General features: G+C 51.5%; 1 protein-coding gene across 2 annotated transcripts in view; it reads right to left on the reverse strand.

The window, feature by feature from the left end:
• asic1c (acid-sensing (proton-gated) ion channel 1c) overlaps positions 1-25,979 on the reverse strand; it is a 529,389-nt gene that overhangs the window by 355,057 nt on the left and 148,353 nt on the right. Inside the window, exon 1 of one of the 2 annotated variants that reach the window (XM_072468556.1) lies at positions 9,087-9,601. The exons of the other annotated variant lie outside the window; for it this stretch is intronic. Coding sequence (XP_072324657.1) covers positions 9,087-9,593 — 507 coding nt within the window. The 5' untranslated portion in view covers positions 9,594-9,601. Of the gene's footprint in view, positions 1-9,086; positions 9,602-25,979 lie in introns of those variants that run through there. 2 annotated transcript variants of the gene reach the window in all.

Below are 25,979 nucleotides of genomic sequence, written 5' to 3' on the forward strand. Positions count from 1 at the left end.
GCTGGGCGGGGGGCTGGGGTTGGGCGGGGGGCTGGGGTTGGGCGGGGGGCTGGGGTTGGGCGGGGGGCTGGGGCTGGGCGGGGGGCTGGGGCTGGGCGGGGGGCTGGGGCTGGGCGGGGGGCTGGGGCTGGGCGGGGGGCTGGGGCTGGGCGGGGGGCTGGGGCTGGGCGGGGGGCTGGGGCTGGGCGGGGGGCTGGGGCTGGGCGGGGGGCTGGGGCTGGGCGGGGGGCTGGGGCGGGGGGCTGGGGCTGGGCGGGGGGCTGGGGTTGGGCGGGGGGCTGGGGCTGGGGGCTGGGCGGGGGGCTGGGTGGGGGGCGGGGGGCTGGGCGGGGGGCTGGGGTTGGGTGGGGGGCTGGGTGGGGGGCTGGGGTTGGGTGGGGGGCTGGGTGGGGGGCTGGGGTTGGGTGGGGGGCTGGGGCTGGGTGGGGGGCTGGGGCTGGGTGGGGGGCTGGGGCTGGGTGGGGGGCTGGGGCTGGGTGGGGGGCTGGGGCTGGGTGGGGGGCTGGGGCTGGGTGGGGGGCTGGGGCTGGGCGGGGGTTTGGGTGGGGGGCTGGGCGGGGGCTGGGTTGGGTGGGGGCTGGGTGGGGGGCTGGGTGGGGGGTTGGGTGGGGGCTGGGGTTGGGTGGGGGGCTGGGGTTGGGTGGGGGGCTGGGCGGGGGGCTGGGGTTGGGTGGGGGGCTGGGCGGGGGGCTGGGGTTGGGTGGGGGCTGGGCGGGGGGCTGGGGTTGGGTGGGGGCGGGGGGCTGGGGGTTGGGTGGGGGCTGGGCGGGGGGCTGGGGGTGGGGGCTGTGCGGGGGGCTGGGGCTGGGGTTGGGTGGGGGGCTGGGGCTGGGGTTGGGTGGGGGGCTGGGGTTGGGCAGGGGGCTGGGGTTGGGCAGGGGGCTGGGGCTGGGGTTGGGCAGGGGGCTGGGGTGGGTGGGGGCTGGGCGGGGGGCTGGGGTTGGGTGGGGGGCTGGGCGGGGGGTTGGGCAGGGGGCTGGGGTTGGGTGGGGGCTGGGCGGGGGATGGGCGGGGGGCTGGGTTTGGGCGGGGGACTATGGTTGGGTGGGGGCTGGGGTTGGGTGGGGGGCTGGGGTTGGGTGGGGGGCTGGGGTTGGGTGGTGGGCTGGGGTTGGGTGGGGGCTGGGCGGGGGATGGGTGGGGGGCTGGGGTTGGGCGGGGGACTATGGTTGGGTGGGGGCTGGGGTTGGGTGGGGGCTGGGGTTGGGTGGGGGCTGGGGTTGGGTGGGGGGCTGGGGTTGGGCGGGGGGCTGGGGTTGGGCTGGGGTTGGGCGGGGGGCTGGGGTTGGGCGGGGGGCTGGGGTTGGGCAGGGGGCTGGGGTTGGGCGGGGGGCTGGGGTTGGGTGGGGGCTGGGCGGGGGATGGGTGGGGGGCTGGGGTTGGGCGGGGGGCTGGGGGTGGGGGCTGGGTGGGGGGCTGGGGTTGGGCAGGGGGCTGGGGTTGGGCGGGGGTTGGGCGGGGGCTGGGTGGGGGCTGGGCGGGGGCTGGGCGGGGGGCTGGGGTTGGGCGGGGGACTATGGTTGGGTGGGGGCTAGGCAGCGGCTTGGATGTCGGTCTGATTGTTTTTCAGATTTTACCCCACGTGGGGGTCCCCCTGCTGGCTGTAAAGATAGTTAACGGGAACGAAGGAGTGGGGGCATCTTCGGGACCGAATGAGATGCCTCCAAGGATATTGCAGGAAGTGAGAGTGGAAATTGCAAGGGCTCTGGCCATAATCTTCCCGCCTTTCCCAGAATGGGAGAGGGGCCAGAGGACTGGAGAATCAAAATTGTTCGGCCCTTGTTCAAAGGCCTCAGTGTAGCTGCAGCAGAGCAGCGAGTTTAACATCAGTGGCGGCAAAGTTCCAGACAAAGGGGGCGGGATTCTCCCTTCCCGCGGCAGAGTGTCCACACCGTTGTAAATGGCGTCGCGTTTTGTGACGGTGTGAACGGCCGCTGCCAGGAGTAATTCTGGCCCCTACAGGGGGCCAGCACAGCGCTGGAGCGGTTCCCGCCACTCCAGCTGCCTATCCCGGCGCGGACTGGGCACCGCGGGATCCGTGCATGCGCGGTGGCCTCCTTCAACGCGCCGGCCCCGACGCAACATGGCGCAGGGTTATAGGGGCCGGCGCGTGGGAAAAGGGGCCGGGGGACAGAGGCTGGCTTGCCGATCGGTGGGCCCCGATCGCGGGCCAGGCCAGGGTCGGAGCCCCCTTTCCCGCCCCACAGGCCGCCACCCGACCCTTGCACGCAGAGCTCCCGCCGGCTGCGAGCAGGTGTGGCCGGCGCCGGCGGGAATCAGCATTTTAACTGTGGCTGCTCGGCCCAAACCGGGCTGAGAATCGGCCGGCGCCACGCCAAACACCGGCGCCAGTGGCGGAGAACCCCTCTGCGGAGAACCGCGTGCCGGCGTCGGGGAGACATGGCCCGGTCGCTGGGATTCTCCGGCCCGGCCCAGGGCTGAGAGAATCCCGCCCAGGGTCACCTGGACTCAAAACGTTAGCTCTTTTCTCTCCCTACAGATGCTGCCAGACCTGCTGAGATTTTCCAGCATTTTCTCTTTGGTTTCAGATTCCAGCATCCGCAGCAATTTGCTTTAATCCAGAAACAATTATTCGGGATAAAATTAATAGTCACATGGAAAAATATGGGTTGTTTAGGAAGAGGCAGCAAGGATTTCTAAAGGGGAAATTGTGTTCATCTAACTTGGTGTTCTTGAAGAAGTGACAGACCGTATCGACTAGGGTAATGCTGTTCATGCGGTGTATATGGACTTTCAGAAGACATTCAATACAGTGCCACACAACAGACTTGTGAGAAGTTATAGCTGACAGAATAAAAGGGACAAGAGTAAATGGATACAAAACTGGCTGAATAATCGGAAGCTTTTATAAAAAAAAAAAAAAAAAAAGTTGAGTACCCAATTCTCTTTTTTACCTATTAAGGGGCAATTTAGCGTGTTCAATCCACCTACCCTGCACATCTTTAGGTTGTGGGGGCAAAACACACACAAACACGGGGAGAATGTGCAAACTCCACACGGACAGTGACCCAGAGTCGGGATCGAACCTGGGACCTCGGTGGCGGCCGTGCTAACCACTGTGCCACCGTGCTGCCCTTGGAAGCTGAGAGTAATGGGCACAGAGTTTTACAGCACAGACAGAGGCCCTTCGCCCATCGTGTCTTTGCTGGCCATTCAAGCCCTTATTTATTCGAATCCCATTTCCCACCCTTGGTCTGTAGCCTTCTGTGCTCGGTGAATTGCACAAAGTGCTCATCTAAATACTTCTTAAATGTTCTGAGGGTCTCTGTCTCCACCCCCCTTTCAGGCAGCGAGTTCCAGACTCCCACCACCCTCCGGGTAAAAAGGTTTTTCCTCCCATCCCCTCTAAACCTCCTGGCCCTCACCTTAAATCTCTGCCCCCTGGTTACTGACCCCCTTCACTAAGTGGAAATATTTCTTCCTATCTGCCCTATCTGTGTCCCTCCATAATTCTGTCCACCTTGATCAGGCCCCCCCCTCAGCCTTCTCTGCTCCAGGGAAAACAACCCCAGCCCATCCAGCCTCTCTTGATAGCGGAGACGCTCCAGCCCAGGCAACACCCTGGTAAATCTCCTCTGCACCCTCACCCGTGTAATCACATCCTTCTGATAGATATTTTCCAGGCTGGAAAATCTGTAATAACCTGCACTGGACACACAGGGTGGGTTCGAGTCTTTTCCCCGTGTGAGCTCCTCCACGGTGCTGATAACCGTGTTGCGTGAAAGCCCGGCCAGATAGGAACCGACCGACACTGAGAGAGAGGACCCGGTGAGGTATAATCAGGGCCCTTTGCAAATAGTTGTTCTTATAAATAAACATCTTGTTTTGTTAATTTTCCAACTTCTCTCACCTTTGTTAAAGTTTGTCGTGGTATTTGCCAGGGCCTTGCTTTTGCTGATATATTTTAATGATTTAGATCTTGGTGTGCAGGGCACACTGCTGATGACAAAACTTGGAAGCATTGTAAGCTGTGAGGGCGACAGTGTAGAACTGCAAAAGGACAGAGGCAAGTTGGTGAAGTGGGCAGAGAGGTGGCAGGTGAAGTTCAATGTGGAGAAGTGTGAGGTGATGCATTTTGGTGGGAAGAACATGGCGACAATATAAGATGAGGGGTAAAATACATAAAGGGGACCTGGGTGTAGTTGTGCACAGATCATTGAAGGTGGCAGCACAGGCGGAGGGCAGTTAATGAAGCAGAGTATCCTGGGTTTTATTAATCGGGGCATTGAGTAAACGAGCAAGGCGGTTATACTGAATTTATACAAGACTGATTGGCGCTCAGCTGGAGGATCGTGCCAGTTCTGGGTGCCACACTATAGGAAGGATGTGAACACATTGGAGAGTGTAGAAGCAATTTACAAGAATTCGACACAGAAAATTCTTCCAAATGTAAAAGTGTTGAGGTTAGAATGAGGAATTCCACAGTGCCCGATGCAGCCACTTTCCTCGCTCACCTTCAGTGGGAGGCCAGCTAGTGTTGTCTGCGACATTGATACCTGCTTCGTGGCATCAAAATGTCCGTGCCCCAGTTTGACAAACAACCTCCCAGATTCCTGTCTCCCCTCACGTTGGCCGACACACCGTGCTCCGTGTGAACCTGCGATACTGAGAACCTCGGGCTTGTCTCTCGAACATGAGCAGGCCATTGTTCTTCGACTTTGAGAATCTATTGACAAACTGTATCATCTGGCAAACTCAAGTGCTTGCTCAGAGGAAAAGGAATTCAAATCTGTGAGTCACAAAACTACAGCGTCAGGGCAATTTTGCACCAACATTGACAGAGAGAGCCGTGGGCTCCCTCTGTGTCCAAAGTGGAAATATTTCTTTTGTTTTGCTTTTAGAAATGATTAAGCATTTTCGATAAGTCGTTCTGAAATATTCATTGTGTATTAAATGGATTTAATCTTATTCATGGGGTCATGCTGAGTGAACAAGATGCATTTCAACCTTAAGGCTACTGACATGAAGGAGGGTCGCGCATGATGCCCTCTCTCTCGCCCCGGTTGCCCATCACTGCTGTAGATAGGTGTCAGACTCAGGGCAGCGACCTTTAAGAAGGTCATGCAATCTCGGGAATGGGTACAAGTGAGGCTGATTGAAATGGTTCCCGATGCTCACGCTCTTTAGAGCAATGATCTCCAAGGAGGTTTGAAATCAAGACGGGTCCAGAGAGAGTAAACAAAAAGAAACTGCCCCCAATGTCCGAGGGTAGGTGACCAAAACAAAGAACAATGGCTTAATTTGATCAGTACAAGTTCCAGAATGGACAAGAGAAGAATATTTCTGTGCAGCGAGTGTTTTGGGTTTGCAATGCACTGCCTGAGCGTGTGGTGGTTACAGATAGAATAAATGCCTCCAAATGGACTGGGCATATACTTGAAGTAGGAAAATGTGCTTGTTTGATTGGGTGGCAGTGGCGAAGTGGTATTGTCACTGGGCTAGTACTCCAGAGACCCAGAGTAATGCTCTGGGTTCGAATCCCAACACTGCAGATGGTGGAATTTGAATTCAATTTAAAAAAAATCCATGAAACCATTGTCAATTGTCGTAAAAACCCATCTGATTTGCTAAGGGAAGGAAATCTGCCGTCCTTACCTGGTCTGGCCTATATGTGACTCCAGACCCACCAGCAATGTGGTGACTCTTAAAATGCCCTCACGGATGGGCAACAAATGCTGACCCAGCCAGCGACGCCCACATAATAATAATAATCTTTATTGTCACAAGTAGTCTTACATTAACACTGCAATGAAGATACTGTGAAAATCCCCTCGTCGCCACATTCCGGCGCCTGTTCGGGGAGGCTGGTACGGGAATTGAACCGTGCTGCTGGCCTGCCTTGGTCTGCTTTCAAAGCCAGCGATTTAGCCCAGGATGATCCCATCATTAGAGTAGAAGGTGACTTATGCTGCTAATAATAATAATCTTTATTATTGTCACAAGTAGGCTTACATTAACACTGCAGTGAAGTTACTGTGAAAAGCCCCTAGTCGCCACATTCCGGCGTCTGTTCGGGTAACAGAGCGAGAATTCAGAATGTCCAATTCACCTAACAGCACGTCTTTCAGGACTTGAGGGAGGAAACCGGAGCACCCGGAGGAAACCCACGCAGACACGGGGAGAACGTGCAGACAGCGACCCAAGTCGGGAATCGAACCTGGGGCCCTGGCGCTGTGAAGTAACTGTGCTAACCATTGTGCTAGAATGCTGCCCATCCCATAGGCAAATACAGAAAAATGTATTGGGTTGCATTTCGCCAGAGCCAGTGCTGAAGTAATGGGCCTAACACACTGATCATGAGGAACTCCCCGATTTTAAAAACTCCCACCATCAGACACATTGCCAGCGACTGGCCATTGTCTTGTTACGAATCTGCCTTGCTTCCCATCCTATGACCGAGCACGGCTTTTGTTCTTTCCTCCTCTCTCAACCGTTCCCAGCCTCTCCCCTTACATAAAAACAATACTTGTCGGCTGTGATGGGAGTGACACAGGTTGCAGTGGAATACTGATTCTCCGACTCGCCAGGGTCCCACTGGAGGGTTCCAGTGTTTTCTGCTTATTTTCCACATTTCCAAAATCCACAGTCCGTGGCCTTGGTCCTGAACGTGCGTATTGAACAGTTAATTAGCCGATTAGTTTTCTTTAATTAATTTTTAATTTTGAGTGTTGGAACTGGTGTTTTCCAATCATGTGATGGTCGCGAGCGTCATGGACGCCCTGGAGACCCCTCGCGAAGCCTGCAGGTCAGCAGACCCCAGTTTGGGAATCCCAGGCATGTGGTATAATCGCTTTCACTAATCAGCTGAGATTTAACCCCTGTCTGCATTTGGGTATATCTCCATAAGTCAGCTGATCTCCATAACACCCACCAATCCCACAATCCCTCCCAAAACCTGAAACAATGCTTCAGAAATACTGACTCTCTGACAGTGCAGCGCTCCCTCAGTACTGACCCTCTGACAGTGCGGCACTCCCTCAGTACTGACCCTCTGACAGTGCGGCACTCCCTCAGTACTGACCCTCTGACAGTGCAGCGCTCGCTCAGTACTGACCCTCTGACAGTGCGGCACTCCCTCAGTACTGACCCTCTGACAGTGCGGCACTCCCTCAGTACTGACCCTCTGACAGTGCAGCACTCCCTCAGTACTGACCCTCTGACAGTGCAGCACTCCCTCAGTACTGACCCTCTGACAGTGCAGCACTCCCTCAGTACTGACCCTCTGACAGTGCAGCACTCCCTCACTACTGACCCTCTGACCGTGCAGCACTGCCTCAGTACTGATCCTCTGACAGTGCAGCGCTCCCTCAGTACTGACCCTCTGACAGTGCAGCGCTCCCTCAGTACTGACCCTCTGACGGTGCGGCAGTCCCTCAGTACTGACCCTCTGACAGTGCGGCGCTCCCTCAGTACTGACCCTCTGACAGTGCGGCATTCCCTCAGTACTAACCCTCTGACAGTGCGGCACTCCCTCAGTACTGAATCTCTGACAGTGCGGCGCTCCCTCAGTACTGACACTCTGACAGTGCGGCACTCCCTCAGTACTGACCCTCTGACAGTGCAGCACTCCCTCAGTACTGACCCTCTGGCAGTGCAGCACTCCCTCAGAACTGACCCTCTGACAGTGCAGCACTCCCTCAGAACTGACCCTCTGGCAGTGCAGCACTCCCTCAGTACTGACCCTCTGACAGTGCAGCGCTCCCTCAGTACTGACACTCTGACAGTGCGGCACTCCCTCAGTACTGACCCTCTGACAGTGCAGCACTCCCTCAGTACTGACCCTCTGGCAGTGCAGCACTCCCTCAGAACTGACCCTCTGACAGTGCAGCACTCCCTCAGAACTGACCCTCTGGCAGTGCAGCACTCCCTCAGTACTGACCCTCTGACAGTGCAGCGCTCCCTCAGTACTGACTCTCTGACGGTGCGGCACTCCCTCAGTACTGACTCTCTGATGGTGCAGCACTCCCTCAGTACTGACCCTCTAACAGTGCAGCACTCCCTCAGTACTGACCCTCTGACAGTGCAGCACTCCCTCAGTACTGACTCTCTGATGGTGCAGCACTCCCTCAGTACTGACCCTCTAACAGTGCAGCACTCCCTCAGTACTGACCCTCTGACAGTGCGGCACTCCCTCAGTACTGACCCTCTGACAGTGCAGCACTCCCTCAGTACTGACTCTCTGACAGTGCGGCACTCCCTCAGTCCTGACCCTCTGACAGTGCAGCACCCCCTCAGTACTGACCCTCTGACAGTGCGGCGCTCCCTCAGTACTGACCCTCTGACAGTGCAGCACTCCCTCAGTACTGACCCTCTGACAGTGCGGCACTCCCTCAGTACTGACCCTCTGACAGTGCGGCACTCCCTCAGTACTGACCCTCTGACAGTGCGGCACTCCCTCAATACTGACCCTCTGACAGTGCGGCACTCCCTCAATACTGACTCTCTGACAGTGCGGCACTCCCTCAGTACTGACCCTCTGACAGTGCAGCACCCCCTCAGTACTGACCCTCTGACAGTGCGGCGCTCCCTCAGTACTGACCCTCTGACAGGGCAGCACTCCTCAGTACTGACCCTCTGACAGTGCAGCACTCCCTCAGTACTGACCCTCTGACAGTGCGGCACTCCCTCAGTACTGACCCTCTGACAGTGCGGCACTCCCTCAATACTGACCCTCTGACAGTGCGGCACTCCCTCAATACTGACCCTCTGACAGTGCGGCACTCCCTCAGTACTGACCCTCTGAGAGTGCAGCACTCCCTCAGTACTGATCCTCGACAGTGCAGCACTCCCTCAGTACTGACCCTCTGACAGTGCAACACTCCCTCAGTACTGACTCTCTGACGGTGCGGCACTCACTCAGTACTGACTCTCTGACGGTGCGGCACTCACTCAGTACTGACCCTTTGACAGTGAGGTAACTTCGAATTGCTCCCTCTCCTTCCCGAGATACAGTCGCCCAGAACCCAACCCAATAACTCCCCGTGGGGCCGGACCGGGACCATGTAAAAAAACCTTTAAACAATGAAACGGTCTCTGAATGTGGAAAGATTGTGTGTCTGACTCACGAGGGTGAAATCCTCCGCTGCACACTCACTGCTCCGATAGCGACACTCCAACAACATCTCGGCCATGTCGTGGCCCGTGCGGTCGAACAGCTCCGACATGTCGTAGGTCTTGGTCGGGCTGAAGCCGGACAAATCCGTGTCCTGTCCAATCGTTTCCAGGAAGGTGGAATAGTCGGATGGTTTAACCCCCAGCAGCCCCCCCAGCCAATGCAGGTCGTTCTTTGTGATGCGAGATTTACGGAAACTGTTCTGGTTGCACAAGGTGATGGCTGGAAAAATCATGTTGGAGCTGTCCATCTCGTCGAGTGTGGTGACATGGTGATACTGGATGTAATAATCAATTCTATCAGCCACTTGATAGAGGAACAGAGAGAGGGACAAGAGGAAGCAAATCGCCCAGAGTAACCGGCGGAAGGTTATTCCGCCCGGCAGGAAGATGTGACTGACCCCGTGCAAGGTGCAGCCACCAGCGAAGACTGTTATGTCGGAGGCTTTTTTCTCTTCCATCTCCTACCACTCTTCTCCCGCTCGCCCGGCGCTCTCCTCTCCCAGGCAGCTCACTGAGGACAGAATGGGCTGCGTCCTGCTCTCTCTCTCAAGAAGTAAGACAATACTGGAGAGCAGACGCACCAGTGGGAATGAAGGACGTGGAGTCAGGGCGAGATCGGGTTACAGAAGCTCTTTGTTGCTGGACTGAGAAAGAGAAACAAGGTCGTACGGAAAATGAGAGAGCGACGGCGAGAGGAAGTCAGAGAGAGAGAGAGACAGGGACAGAAAGCAAGAGAGAAAGTGAGAGCGAGAAGCAGAGACAAAGAGGTCAGACTGAGAGCGAAAGAACATAAGAACTAGGAGCAGGAGTAGGCCATCTGGCCCCTCGAGCCTGCTCCGCCATTCAATGAGATCTTTTGTGGACTCAGCTCCACTTTCCGGCCCGAACACCATAACCCTTAATCCCTTTATTCTTCAAAAATCTATCTATCTTTATCTTAAAAACATTTAATAAGGAGCCTCAACTGCTTCGCTGGGCAAGGAATTCCATAGATTCACAACCCTTTGGGTGAAGAAGTTCCTCCTAAACTCAGTCCTAAATCTACTTCCTCTTATTTTGAGGCTATGCCCCCTAGTTCTGCTTTCACCCGCCAGTGGAAACAACCTGCCCGCATCTATCCTATCTATTCCCTTCATAATTATGAGAATGAAGGATAGAGGGAACAAAAAAGGGAAACCGAGAGCAAGGGAGCGAGACGCAGGCAGAGAAAGAGGGCAGACTGAGCGCAAACTTGCAACAGATCGAGGAGGAGACAGAAAGAAACAGCAAGTTAGACAATGAGAGAGTCAAAGAACAAAGAAAAGTACAGGATCAGGCCCTTCGGCCCTCCAAGCCCGTGCCGACCATGCTGCCCGACTAAACTACAATCTTCTACACTTCCTGGGTCCGTATCCCTCTATCCCCATCCTATTCATGTATTTGTCAAGATGCCCCTTAAATGTCACTATCGCCCCTGCTTCCACCACCTCCTCCGGCAGCGAGTTCCAGGCACCCACTACCCTCTGTGTAAAAAAACTTGCCTCGTACATCTACTCTAAACCTTGCCCCTCTCACCTTAAACCTATGCCCCCTAGTAATTGATCCCTCTACCCTGGGGAAGAGCCTCTGACTAGCCATTCTGTCTGTGCCCCTCATAATCTTGTAGACCTCTATCAGGTCGCCCCTCACCCTCCAAACAAACCGAGTTTATTCAACCGCTCCTCATAGCTAATGCCCTCCATACCAGGCAACATCCTGGTAAATCTCTTCTGATCACCCTCTCCAAAGCCTCCACATCCTTCTGGTAGTGTGGCGACCAGCATTAAACACTATACTCCAAGTGGGGCCTACTCTCTACTTTCCTTGTATTCCACACTTGCTCCGTCTGTTCCCAGCCTTCTAGCCCTGACAAATGCTTCCTTTTTCTTGTTGACGAGGCCTACAATATCTCTCATTATCCAAGGTTCCCAAAACTTGCCGAACTTATCCTTCATCCTTATTGCCGGTCCTGAATTCCAATCAGTTTACACTTGAAAGCCTCCCACATGCCAGATGTTGATTTGCCCTCAAACATCTGCCCCCAATCGACATTCTTCGGTTCCTGCCTAATTGTTGGAATTAGCCTTCCCCAAATTTAGCACCTTCACCTGAGGACTGCACTTACCTTTATCCATCAGCACCTTAAAGCTTACTGAATTGTGATCACTGTTCCCGAACTGCTCCCCTACTGAAACGTTGACCATCTGGCTGGGCTCATTCTCCGATACCAGATCCAGTATGGCCCCTTCCCTAGTTGGACTGTCTACATACCGTTTCAAGAAGCCCTCCTGGATGTTCCTTACAAACTCTGCTAAGTGAGTCCCAGTCAATATAGGGGAAGTTAAAATTTCCCACCACAACAACCCTGTTACTTTTATACCTCGTCGAAGAGACATTAGAGAGAGACAGATAAACAGATTGCAGGGCAGGCCTCAGGCAATGGCCTGAGGAGGTGGATACTTGGCGTGGCATATTCCTCGAGAATTTTAAAACCGCTGCCGCTCCCGATTTTGACGCCAAGACGGATTCTCCGCCCTGTTGCCGAACGGGATTTCGGGGGCAAAAGAATCCAGCCCCTGGGATTTACCTGGGTTCAGCTTCATTCAGTGATTATTCAGCAAATGTATTCATGTCCTGTAAGATGTTGTTGACGCTCCTGCTCTGCATTAACTATACTCCCTCCCCCCCCCAGTTTGGTGTCGTCCACAAATTTTGGAATTGTAGCTGGAATTCTCCTGTCGTCGGGATTCACTTTCCCCGCAGGAGGGTATCCCGGTCACGCAGTGGTGAGGCGAATTCTATAAGACGTTTTCAGAGATATTGAGCCCACTGCTGGTGAGGACATTTAATGAAGCAAGAGAGGAGGGAGTCCTCCCCCCAACAATGTCGCAGGCCTCGATTTCATTGATCCTGAAACGGGAGCAGGATCCGGAGCAATGTGGGTCATACAGGCCGATTTCTCGACTGAATGTGGACGCCAAACTGCTGGCTAAGATACTGGCCACAAGGAGAGAGGACTGTGTCCCGGGGGTGATAGGGGAAGACCAGGCGGGATTTGTAAAGGGCAGGCAACTCAAGGGCAATGTTCGAAGGCTTTTGAATGTTATTATGATGCCCTCAGAAGGAGAGGAGGGGGAGGGGGTGGTCACGATGGATGCCGGAGAAGAGACTGGGAGAGCTGCCGCTTGGAATGGTAGGAAAGAGCTTTCGATATCTGGGAATCCAGGTGGCCCGGGAGTGGGAGGTACTACACAAGTTAAACCTATCCCGGTTGGTAGAACAAATGAAAGGGGACTTTAAGAGATGGGACATGCTCCCGCTATCACTGGCGGGGAAGGTACAGACTGTGAAAATGACGGTCCTCCCCAGATTTCTGTTTGTTTTTCAGTGCCTCCCCATCTTCATCCCCAAGGCCTTTTTCAAGCGGGTGAATAAGGTTATTTTGGGCTTTGTGTGGGCGGGTAAAACCCCGCGAGTGAAGAAAGTGTTGCTGGAGCGCAGTCGGGGGGAGGGTGGGTTGGTGCTGCCGAATTTCTGTAACTACTACTGGGCGGCGAATATAGCCATGATCAGGAAGTGGGTAGTGGGGGAGGGGTCGGCATGGGAGCGGATGGAGGCGGCGTCATGTAAAGACACAAGTTTGGGAGCACTGATAACGGCACCTCTTCCATTCTCTCCGGCCCGATACTCCATACATCCGGTGGTGGTGGCGGCTCTGAGAATCTGGGGGCAGTGGGCGAGATATAAGAGAGTGGAGGGAGCATCGATTTGGACCCCGATTTATAATAATCATCGGCTTACCGGGTAGGCTGGATGGTGGGTTCCGGTGGTGGCAAAGGGCAGGAATTAGGAGGATGGGGATCTATTTATAGACGTGAGCTTCCCCAGCTTGAAAGCTTTGGAGGATAAATTGGAATTGCCAGCAGGGAATGGGTTTAGATATCTGCAGGTGCGAGACTTCCTGAGAAAACAGGTGCCGGCCTTTCCGCTGCTGCCGCCACGGGGGATACAGGATAGAGTAGTTTCCAGTACCTGGGTGGGAGAGGGGAAGGTATCGGATATTTACCAGGAACTTTCGGAGGCGGAGGAAACTCCGGTGGAGGAGCTTAAGGGCAAGTGGGAGGACGAGCTAGGTGGAGAGATAGAGGCGGGTCTGTGGGCGGATGCCCTAAGCAGGGTTAATACATCCTCATCGTGTGCCAGGCTGAGCCTAATACAATTTAAGGTAGTCCACCGGGCACACATGACAGTGGCCCGGATGAGCAAGTTTTCCGGGGTGCGAGGTGCGCGGGAAGCTCAGCAAATCATGTCCACATGTTCTGGGCATGCCCGAAGCTTAGAGGGTTTTGGCAGGGTTTCTCAGGCAATGTTCACGGTGCTAAAAACACGGGTGGTGCCGGATCCGGAGGTAACGATCTTTGGAGTGTCGGAAGATCCGGGAGTTCAGGGGGCGAAAGAGGCCGACGTCCTGGCCTTTGCCTCCCTGGTAGCCCGGAGACGGATCTGGTTAATGCGGAGGGACTCGAAGCCCCCGAGTGTAGAGACTTGGGTTAACGACATGGCTGGGTTTCACAGCCTCGGGAAAATAAAGTTTGCCTTAAGAGGGTCAATGGTCGGGTTCACCCGGAGGTGGCAACCGTTTGTCGACTTTCTCGGGGAAAATTAAAATGTCAGCAGATTCAGTATTGGGGAGGGCCGGATTGTTGTTTTATGGTTGGGGTGTGTGAAGATTGGGATGGGGGGGGGGGAAATGTTTATTATACCATGTTTATGTTATTGTCATTATTATAAAAACTTGCAAATACTCTAATAAAAATATTTTTTTAAAAAGAGTATTGACAGTCAGAGAGATCTAGGTGTACAGGTCCACAGGTCACTGAAAGGGGCAACACAGGTGGAGAAGATAGTCAAGAAGGCATACGGCATGCTTGCCTTCATTGGCCGGGGCATTGAGTATAAGAATTGGCAAGTCATGTTGCAGCTGTATAGAACCTTAGTTAGGCCCCACTTGGAGTATAGTGTTTAATTCTGGTCACCACACTACCAGAAGGATGTGGAGGCTCTAGTGAGGGTGCAGAAGAGATTTACCAGGATGTTGCCTGGCATGGAGGGCATTAGCTATGAGGAGAGGTTGGATAAACTCGGTTTGTTCTCACTGGAACGACGGAGGTTGAGGGGCGACCTGATAGAGGTCTACAAAATTATGAGGGGCACAGACAGAGTGGATAGTCAGAGGCTTTTCCCCAGGGTAGTGGGGTCAATTACTAGGGGGCATAGGTTTAAGGTGCGAGGGGCAAGGTTTAGAGGAGATGTACGAGGTAAGTTTTTTACGCAGAGTGTAGTGGGTGCCTGGAACTCGCTGCCGGAGGAAGTGGTGGAAGCAGGGACGATAGTGACATTTAAGGGGCATCTTGACAAATACAGGAATAGGATGGGAATAGAGGGATACGGACCCCGGAAGTATAGAAGATTGTAGTTTAGACGGGCAGCGTGGTCGGCACGGGCTTGGAGGGCCGAAGGGCCTGTTCCTGTGCTATACATTTCTTTGTTCTTTGTTCTTTGCGAGGAAAGAATACTTTACCCCAAGACTGCGTGTTCAATCCACCAACCCCGCACAACCTGCACGCAAACACGGGGAGAATGTGCAAACTCCACACGGACAGTGACCCAGAGCCAGGAGCGAACCTGGGACTTCGGCGCCGTAAGACAGCAGTGCTAACCGCTGTGCCACTGTGCTGCCGTTACTATTTTGATTTTTAGTTTGCTATTGAGATCAACAAACCATGGTCAGCTCACTAAAGCTCACAAGGAGGTAAATGAGAACACTTTTCTTCATACGTCCAAGGTATATGCCAAAGATTTTGATGTTTCGAAGTGTTGGGTATGTATTGCAATTCCTACACACTTAGAAGGAGGTATTCCCTTTTTGTCTATTTCTTTTAGTAGTTCTGAAACAGCAGAATGGTAAATGTTTCAAAGTACTGCCCATTCCTCTCAAATTCATGAAGGGGCCAAGACATGTGGAAGAAATAAATTTCAGGTCTACCTAAAAAGAAGGGTTCAGATCTGGAGATCTACAGGTTACTCAATGATTACCTTTTCAGGAAGAAGTGTTGCAACACCAGGTTAAAGCTGAGATGTTAACTATCCGTACTGTGACCTTACAAAACCGAATGGTTCTTGATTATATTCTTGCTGAGAAAGGTGGGACGTGAGTCCTGATTGGATCAGAATCACAGAATTTACAGGGCAAAAGGAGGCCATTCGGCCCATCGAGTCTGCACCGGCCCTTGGAAAGAGGACCCTACTTAACCCACACCTCCACCCTACCCCATAACCCAGTAGCCCCACCTCACCTTTTGGACACTAACGGAAATTTAGCATGGCCAATCCACCTAACCTGTGCATCTTTGGACTGTGGGAGGAAACCGGAGCCCCCGGAGGAAACCCACGCACACACCGGGAGAACGTGCAGACTCCACACAGACTCCAAGCCGGGAATCAAACCTGGGACCCTGGAGCTGTGAAGCAACAGTTCTAACCACTGTGCCACCGTGTCCCAGAATGTCAAAAACGTCAACACGCCCTGAAGTAGCAATACCTTTACAAGATATGAAAGGTGCTTACTATTAATTTCTCATCAGAGAATGTGAATGTATTTATTTTTATGGCATTTTTCTCTTTACTTTACTTTTTACTATTGTAATTGATCGATTCTATTTCTATTTAGAATAATCCAAAGGGGGAGGGGAATCATAGATTACTGATTTATTGATTCACTGATTTATTGATTCACTGATTTATTGATTCACTGATTTATTGATTCACTGATTTATTGATTCACTGATGTAGCCACCTAAAGTGGCCAACTCCCGATTTAAAATGGCGAACATAAGAACATAAGAACTAGGAGCAGGAGTAGGCCACCTGGCCCCTCGAGCCTGCTCCACCATTCAATGAGATCATGGCTGATCTTTTGTGGACTCAGCTCCACTTTCCGGCCCGAACACCATAACCCTTAATCCCTTTATTCTTCAAAAAACTATCTATCTTTATCTTAAAAACATTTAATGAAGGAGTCTCAACTGCTTCACTGAGCAAGGAATTCCATAGATTCACAACCCTTTGGGTGAAGAAGTTCCTCCTAAACTCCGTCCTAAATCTACTTCCCCTTATTTTGAGGCTATGCCCCCTAGTTCTGCTTTCACCCGCCAGTGGAAACAACCTGCCCGCATCTATCCTATCTATTCCCTTCATAATCTTATGTTTCTATAAGATCCCCCCTCATCCTTCTAAATTCCAACGAGTACAGTCCCAGTCTACTCAACCTCTCCTCATAATCCAACCCCTCCAGCTCTGGGATTAACCTAGTGAATCTCCTCTGCACACCCTCCAGTGCCAGTACGCCCTTTCTCAAGTAAGGAGACCAAAACTGAACACAATACTCCAGGTGTGGCCTCACTAACACCTTATACAATTGCAGCAGAACCTCCCTAGTCTTAAACGCCATCCCTTTAGCAATGAAGGACAAAATTCCATTTGCCTTCTTAATCACCTGTTGCACCTGAAAACCAACTTTTTTGCGACTCATGCACTAGCACACCCAGGTCTCTGCACAGCAGCATGTTTTAATATTTTATCATTTAAATAATAATCCCTTTAGCTGTTATTCCTACCAAAATGGATAACCTCACATTTGTCAACATTGTATTCCATCTGCCAGACTCTAGCCCATTCACTTAGCCTATCCAAATCCCTCTGCAGACTTCCAGTATCCTCTGCACTTTTTGCTTTACCACTTATCTTAGTGTCGTCTGCAAACTTGGACACATTGCCCTTGGTCCCCAACTCCAAATCAACTATGTAAATTGTGAACAGTTGTGGGCCCAACACTGATCCCTGAGGGACACCACTAGCTACTGATTGCCAACCAGAGAAACACCCATTAATCCCCACTTTTTGCTTTCTATTAATTAACCAATCCTCTATCCATGCTACTACTTTCCCCTTAATGCCATGCATCTTTATCTTATGCAACAACCTTTTGTGTGGCACCTTGTCAAAGGCTTTCTGTAAATCCAGATATACCACATCCATTGGCTCCCCGTTATCTACCGCACTGTTAATGTCCTCAAAAAATTCCACTAAATTAGTTAGGCACGACCTGCCCTTTATGGACCCGTGCTGCGTCTGTCCAATGGGACAATTTCCATCCAGATGCCTCGTTATTTCTTCCTTGATGATAGATTCCAGCATCTTCCCTACTACCGAAGTTAAGCTCACTGGCCTATAATTACCTGCTTTCTGCCTACCTCCTTTTTTAAACAGTGGTGTCACGTTTGCTAATTTCCAATCCGCCGGGACCACCCCAGATTCTAGTGAATTTTGGTAAATTATCACTAGTGCATTTGCAATTTCCCTAGCCATCTCTTTTAGCACTCTGGGATGCATTCCATCAGGTCCAGGAGACTTGTCTACCTTTAGCCCCATTAGCTTGCCCATCACTACCTCCTTGGTGATAACATAGAACATAGAACATAGAACAATACAGCGCAGTACAGGCCCTTCGGCCCACGATGTTGCACCGAAACAAAAGCCATCTAACCTACACTATGCCATAACAATCCTCTCCAGGTCCTCACCTGTCATAGCCTCATTTCCATCAGTCACTGGCATGTTATTTGTGTCTTCCACTGTGAAGACTGACCCAAAAAACCTGTTCAGTTCCTCAGCCATTTCCTCATCTCCCATTATTAAATCTCCCTTCTCATCCTCTAAAGGACCAATATTTACCTTAGCCACCCTTTTTTGTTTTATGTATTTGTAGAAACTTTTACTATCTGTTTTTATATTCTGAGCAAGTTTACTCTCATAATCTATCTTACTCTTCTTTATAGCTTTTTTAGTAGCTTTCTGTTGCCCCCTAAAGATTTCCCAGTCCTCTAGTCTCCCACTGATTTTTGCTACTTTGTATGTTTTTTCCTTCAATTTGATACTCTCCCTTATTTCCTTAGATATCCACGGTCGATTTTCCCTCTTTTTACCGTCCTTCCTTTTTGTTGGTATAAACCTTTGCTGAGCACTGTGAAAAATCACTTGGAAGGTTCTCCACTGTTCCTCAACTGTTTCACTATAAAGTCTTTGCTCCTAGTCTACCTTATCTAGTTTTTCTCTCATCCCATTGTTCTCTCCTTTGTTTAAGCACAAAACACTAGTGCTTGATTTCACCTTCTCACCCTCCATCTGTATTTTAAATTCCACCATATGTGATCACTCCTTCCGAGAGGATCCCTAACTATGAGATCCTGAATCAATCCTGTCTCACTACACAGGACCAGATCTAGGACCGCTTGTTACCTCGTAGGTTCCATTACATATTGTTCTAGGAAACTATCGCGGATAAATTCTATAAACTCCTCCTCAAGGCTGCCTTGACCGACCTGGTTAAACCAATCAACATGTAGATTAAAATCCCCCATGATAACTGCTGTACCATTTCTACATGCATCTGTTATTTCTTTGTTTATTGCCTGCCCCACCATAATGTTACTATTTGGTGGCCTATAGATTACTCCTATCAGTGACTTTTTCGCCTTACTTTTCCTGATTTCCACCCAAATGGATTCAACCTTATCCTCCATAGCACCGATGTCATCCCTTACTGTTGCCCGGATGTCATCCTTAAATAACAGAGTTACACCACCTCCCTTACCATCCACTTTGTCCTTCCGAAAAGTTTGATACCCTCGGATATTTAACTCCCAGTCGTGACCATCCTTTAACCATGTTTCAGTAATGGCCACTAAATCATAGTCATTCACGATGATTTGCGCCATCAACCCATTTACCTTATTCCGAATACTACGAGCATTCAGGTAAAGTACACTTATGTTGGCTTTTTTTACCTCTGTTCTGAATCTTAACACCACAATCAGTAACCTCTCCTAAGTTATATTTCCTCTTAACCGTTCTCCTAATTTTCCTTGTCGTCGAACCCATATCTTCATGTAACAATCTGCCGCGTCGCTTACCATTAATGTTTTCACTTCCCGTTTTATTTCTTTAAGTATTCCTGGTCCTATTCACTGAGCTCCCCTCAGTCACTGTACCTTGTACTGTCGCCCTTTTTGATTTTTGACTATGGCTTCTCTGCCTTACACTTTCCACCTTACTGCCTTTTGTTTCTGTCCCTGTTTTACTACCTTCCAACTTCCTGCATCGGTTCCCATCCCCCTGCCACATTAGTTTAAACTCTCCCCAACAGCTCTAGCAAACAACCCCCCTAGGACATCGGTTCCAGTCCTGCCCAGGTGCAGACCATCCGGTTTGTACTGGTGCCACCTCCCCCAGAACCGGTTCCAACGTCCCAGGAATTTGAATCCCTCCCTCTTGCACCATCTCTCGAGCCACGTATTCATCCTATCTATCCTGACATTCCTTCTCTGACTAGCTCGTGGCACTGGTAGCAATCCTGAGATTACTACCTTTGAGGTCCTACTTTTTAGTTTAACTCCTAACTCCCTAAATTCAGCTTGTAGGACCTCGTCCCGTTCTTTATCTATATCGTTGGTGCCTATGTGCACCACGACAGCTGGCTGTTCACCCTCCCCCCCCCCCCCCCCCCCCCCCTCCAGAATGCCCTGCAGCTGCTCCGAGACATCCTTGACCCTTGCACCAGGGAGGCAACATATCATCCTGGAGTCTCGATTGCGTCCGCAGAACCGCCTGTCTATTCCCCTTACAATTGAGTCCCCTATCACTATAGTCCTGCCATTCTTCTTCCTGCCCAGTTGTGCAGCAGAGCCAGCCACGGTGCCATGAACCTGGCTGCTGCTGCCTTCCCCTGGTGAGCCATCTCCCTCAACAGTATCCAAAGCGGTATATCTGTTTTGCAGGGAGATGACCGCAGGGGACACCTGCACTGCCTTCCTACTCTTGCTCTGTCTTTTGGTCACCCATTTTCTATCTCCCTCAGTACCTTTCACCTGCGGTGTGACCAACTCGCTAAACGTGCTATCCACGACGTTCTCAGCATCGCGGGTGCTCCAAAGTGAGTCCATCCGCAGCTCCAGAACCGTCAAGCGGTCTAACAGGAGCTGCAACTGGACACACGTCTTGCACGTGAAGGAGCCAGGGACAGTGGACGAGTCCCTGAGCTCCCACATCGCACACGAGGAGCATGGCATGGGTCTGAGATCTCCTGCCATGTCTTAAACCTTCGGTTAACTTCAACAATTACAATATCCCCCCCAAATATTTAAATAAATAAATAAACAACGAAGAAAAAAATAAATAAATATAGCAATGAAAAGAAACAGAAAACCAGAAACACTACTTACCAGTCACAAAAAGCACTTCCCACCATGCTTCGAATTCCCGCCTAGATTCAAATTCCCAAACTTTGCTGTCTCACTCTGGCTGTGTCTTCTCTGTCTCACTGGGAGAACTCACTGGGAGTGAGTTTACAAGTTGCTCTTTTTAAACTGTCCTGAATTGACTCCCCTCCCCCACCTGCTTTTAGATCAAAGTAGATTAAAGTGACTGACACTTAACTGCCAACCAGTTATGTGAGTGGGTGGGGCAGCCCTTGTTAACCTACACTGCACAATACTAGCTTAATTTAAATTAATTTAAACTCCTGAAATTTAAAAGGAGCTGCCTTACTGATTCAATTCAATTCAATTCCCACCTAGATTCAAATTCCCAAACTCACTCTTTGCTGTCTCACTCTGGCTGTCTTCTCTCTGGCTCACTGGGAGATCCTGGATGCGATCGGGTATAACCGGGATGACCCCGTAGATGGCCTCAACAAATGTAGGCAAAAGAAATCCGAGCACCCCACAGCGTTTGCTGGACACCTGTGGATCCACTTTGCAGCAGTCTTTGGAGACTTAGACCGCGCCCATTTGTCCCCAGACAACATGGCCAAATGGACCCGCACCCTTATCTCCCATGCCACAGAAACAGGACAGAAAGCCTGCGTGAGTTATGATCCCTCAGAGGAGGCCCATAACGAGAAGTGGGTAGTGAAACGATTGTCCCGCGTTTGGGAGCAATCTATACAAAGCAAACCCGCAGTCAAAAGTCCCGAGGAAAAGCAGGCCGCCGCAGATATACAGGCAGTTACCACACACCAGAACCCCGCATGGGTGAATGAAGGAAAGAACAGCCCCCCACCCAAGTCACAGGAGTGTTACAACTGTGGACAGTTGGGACACTTCGCAAGAGAGTGCAATGCCCCTAGAAAACCACAGAGAGCCCAGCAGACGGGCACTCTGAGTAAGTAGAAGACAAGAGCCCATTCATAGTGTTAGCGCCCGTTCGGATCAGACGGACCTGACCGGAACGGACTGACGGCGTTCGGGCTCCCCCAGTTGGGTCTACAACACCCTTTGGGATAGGTCAGGACGACCGGTAGTTGCAGTGAAAATTCGGGGACAGCCCACCGAGTTTCTCTGGGACACAGGAGGGTCCCGCACCACCATAAATTCCTCCATCCTGTTTCAAAAAGACACGTGGCCCACTACAGCTACCATCACCCTCAGCGGCTTTACAGGCCACTCACAGCAGGGACACATCACAGCCCCTGTACCCATTCAAATCGGAATCATCACCACCAAACACCCCGTGGTTTTAGTAGACCTACCCCACACAGCAGAACACATCCTGGGAATCGATTTCATGAATTCCCATAATCTTTCATTCGATCCAATCAACCAGTATGTCTGGAAGATGGCAAAATCCGCAAGAGCCCCGCAACGCTCAACATAGGCGAATATATGAACAAAATTAGCGCAGTAGGCGAATTTTGGTTCAACCCGACCACGTTTAGTACGGACAAGCAGGTTAGGGCAGTTCTGCAAAAGAACAGGGCAGCATTCGCGACCCACAAGCACGACTGTGGACGGATGACTGGCTCCGTACAAATAACAGGACCTGACCCTAGACCCCAGAAACAGTACGGATTTCCCCAAGAGGCAGAGGAAGAAATCTCAAAATTAATAGAAAGCTTATTAGAGCAGGGGGTACTGAGATCAGTAGCCTCCACTAATAATGCCCCGATTTGACAGTGAGAAAGCCCGATGGATCATGGCGACTGGCCATCGATTACCGGGAACTCAACAAAGTCACCCCCGCAGCAGCCCCCACAGTAGCAACAAGTCCCGAGACCATGCTCAAGCAGGGACTCTATTCCCGCTACTTCATGGTTTTGGACATCAGTAATGGATTCTGGTCCATTCCATTGGCAAAGGCATGCCAGTACAAATTTGCCTTCACTTTTGAAGCACAGCAGTACACGTGGACATTCCTGCCACAAGGATTCCACTACTCCCCCTCCATTTTCCACCGACAGCTGGCAAATGGTTTAGCCAAATTCTTTCGCCCCGAATGTCTGGTACAGTATGTAGATGACCTACTACTGCAGACAGACACCAAGGAAGAGCACATTGAGCTTCTGTCCGAACTCCTGGAACTCATACACTAAATCGGCTGTAAAGTCAACCCCAAAAAGGCCCAGATTTTGGAAGAAAAAGTGATATATTTGGGAACAATCATCACACACGGCAAACGTGAGATCGAGCATAAAAGGATTGACTCGATCGCTAATTGCCCCTTCCCCAGAACGTTTCAGCCCTCCGGTCGTTTTTAGGACTGGTTGGCTACTGCCGAAACCACATTGACGGTTTCGCCAGCAAGGCAGCGCCCCTCTCAGACCTCCTAAAGAAAGGAGCCCCCTGGGAATGGCTTCCGCAGCATACGGATGCTGTGGACTCTTTAAAACAGGCGCTCATAGCCGCCCCCGCACTACAAGTTCCAGACCCGCTTTCCCCTTACGCCATAGAGGTAGCGACCACGGACTGCACCCTTTCGGCCGTGCTCCTGCAGGAACGGCATGACCAGTTAAGGCCCGTAGATTACGCCTCCCGACTTTTAGATGCTGTGGAGCAGGGATTTTCAGCCTGTGAGAGGCACCTGCTCGCAGTATTTTGGGCAGTTCAGTATTTTTTGTATATTACCGGACTGAACCCCATCACAATTCTCACCCAACTTTTACTGGACGGACGACTCAAGGACGGTACAGTAAGCCAGATTAGAGCAGCGAGATGGACCCTTCTCTTGCAGGGACGGGACATCACTGTTAAACGGACAAAGACGCACACCTTTTTAGCCGACAACTTACAATACCCCGGATCCCCCATGAATGCAAAATTATCTCTCCACACCACAACACAGGCCCCTTTATTGCCAAAACCCTCCCCAGAAAGATAGATAGTTCAACCCAGAGCCCCCAGCACACAGACACGTGTGAGCCCATAAAGATCTATGTGGATGGATCTTCCACAGTCTTGGATGGGAAGCGCATAACAGTATATATGTCGAGGACGCGCCCTAGAGGAAATATCAATAAAACTGCCAGGCCACTTAGGCGCGCAGGCAGCAGAACTTGCGGCCATCGCATACATAGTGGACCACCCAGATTCCTTCCCCAGCCCAGCAGACATATATTCGGACAGCCTCTATGTCTGCAAAAGCCTCACGGAATTCCTGCCCCTGTGGAAAGCAAGAGGATTTGTTTACGCAGACGGAAAACCCCTCCCCCCAGCCCCATTGCTCCGTCACATCTTAGAGAGAGCACAGAACAGGACTTTTGGGATAGTCAAGGTTCATAGTCACCATCGTTCCTCCCCCCCCCCCCCCCCCCCTGGAAATGTAAAAGCCGACGCACTGGCTAAGGCAGGTTCCAGGCATGGATATTTTTGCCCCCGACAGCGCACAAGTGAGTGCAGCTCAGGTCTCACAGACTTGGATCGAGGATCTAGTGGAGGCCCAGAAGCAGGACAGCAATCTCAGGGAGATTGTAAAAGGAAACTCTCCAGCTCCCTATGAGAGGTTCAAAAATGCTCTGACCACACATGACGGTGTGGTGTTAAAAGACACCCTTTATGTGGTTCCTGAACAGGACAGGAATCAACTGATTTGTTTGTTCCATGATGGTCATGGACATCAGGGAATCGATCCCACTACAGCCCATCTCAAGCAGCTTTGTTGATGGTCAAATTTAAACGACGATGTAAATCACTACATCAAGAATTGTCTTATCTGCGCCCAGAATAATCCGGACAGATATGCCAAAAAGGCTCAACTTAGTCACACCCGACCCGTTAATGGTCCCTGGACTAACCTCCAGATCGATTTTATAGGACCATTGCCCCCTTGCTGGAATGGCTATAAATATGTACTTGTGGTAATTGACACATTTACGAAATGGGTGGAAGCATTCCCAGCCCGCACAAACACGGCAAAAACCACAGCCAAAATTTTGACCCACCACATCTTTACAAGATGAGGACTCCCCCGCAGCATTGAATCAGACCAAGGCTCCCATTTTATGGGACGTGTCATGCAGAACGTCCTCACGATATTTGGCATCACCCAAAAATTCCACATAGCATACCACCCACAGTCGAGTGGTATTGTGGAGCGCATGAATCGGACCCTAAAATCCACCCTCAGAAAAATGGTCCAGCAAAACAACACCACTTGGGACTCAGTCCTCCCTTTTGCGCTGATGTTTTTGCGTAATACAATTTTTACTTCCACAGGTTACACCCCACAGACCCTCATGACCGGACGCCCCATGAAAGGCACAGAATATTTATTGGGTTTAGACCTGACCAGCCCCGAAGTGACGGCTCTCACACACGAGAAAGCAGTAGAGCAATTAGTTGAAAATGTTAAAACGGCTCAGGTAGCAGCCGCAGTAACATTGGGCACCAGAAAGAAACAGAGCAAGGCCTGTTTCGACAAGACAGTGCATGCGACTGAGTACAGTGTAGGGCAGCAAAAGTTATGCTCTCCGTATATAACCCCAGCACATTCCTGTCACCAAAATACTCGGGTCCGTACTCCATTGCGGATAAAGTAAGCCCTTCCGTGTATAAAATAAATTATCCCAATGGTAAGACAGCGTGGTTCCATATCAACCAGCTTAAGGCATATGGAACACAGTCTAACCATTCACACCACGTCATGCTCGACGCAGCACACCACACCCCACCCACAGCCAACGTAACCCTACCCTCCCCAACACGTCCAGCCCAGCCACGGACTCGACCTCGACTCCACCCCCGAGCTATACACTCCGCCCCGGAATGCCCACAGACTGCAGCAGCAGAGACAGCGACTGTGACTCGGACGACAGCCACAGCACGCCTCCCTACTATCCCCATGCAACAGGACCCACACCCAGCAATTCTGACCATGATCCAAGTGATCCCTTCCTGATCACTTTCCTGAACAAACCCCACCACCGACCACCGAACTACCATAACGACCCCGATTCTGTCCCCACACAACTAGACACCAACTATTGGCACCGAGATAAATCGTTCCGACTCGTCCGCAACGATGAGAGCGACCCCACCTCACACCACGCAGCCCTTTCAGCCCTGATACATTCAAGAGTTTGGCACCCAGGAGAAGGTGACGACCTTGAGTCTGACTCCCAGAACGAGAACCCCTTTGCGACCCTGTTCGCAACCGAGAACTAAGGTGTCCAGATGATGTTTAAAAGGAACCGCTTGGGAGAAGTGGTGTCCTTTCTGATGTTTTATGTTGTTTGTAAGTTTGTTACATGTTGTTTGTCAGACAGGAAAATTTTCCACGGCCCCACGCCCTTTCGGCCGAAACTCTGGGGACTTGCCCACAGAGACTCACTATTGCCAGACACTAGTTCAGCGGAACTAGCTTGTCTGCAGACCTTTTAAGGTACCGGACGCCCATTCATAACTGCTCTTCTGGTTCGAAGGAAGGAACCAATACGG

Source organism: Scyliorhinus torazame, chromosome 11 (assembly GCF_047496885.1).
Source record: "Scyliorhinus torazame isolate Kashiwa2021f chromosome 11, sScyTor2.1, whole genome shotgun sequence".
Classification (NCBI taxonomy): domain Eukaryota; kingdom Metazoa; phylum Chordata; class Chondrichthyes; order Carcharhiniformes; family Scyliorhinidae; genus Scyliorhinus; species Scyliorhinus torazame.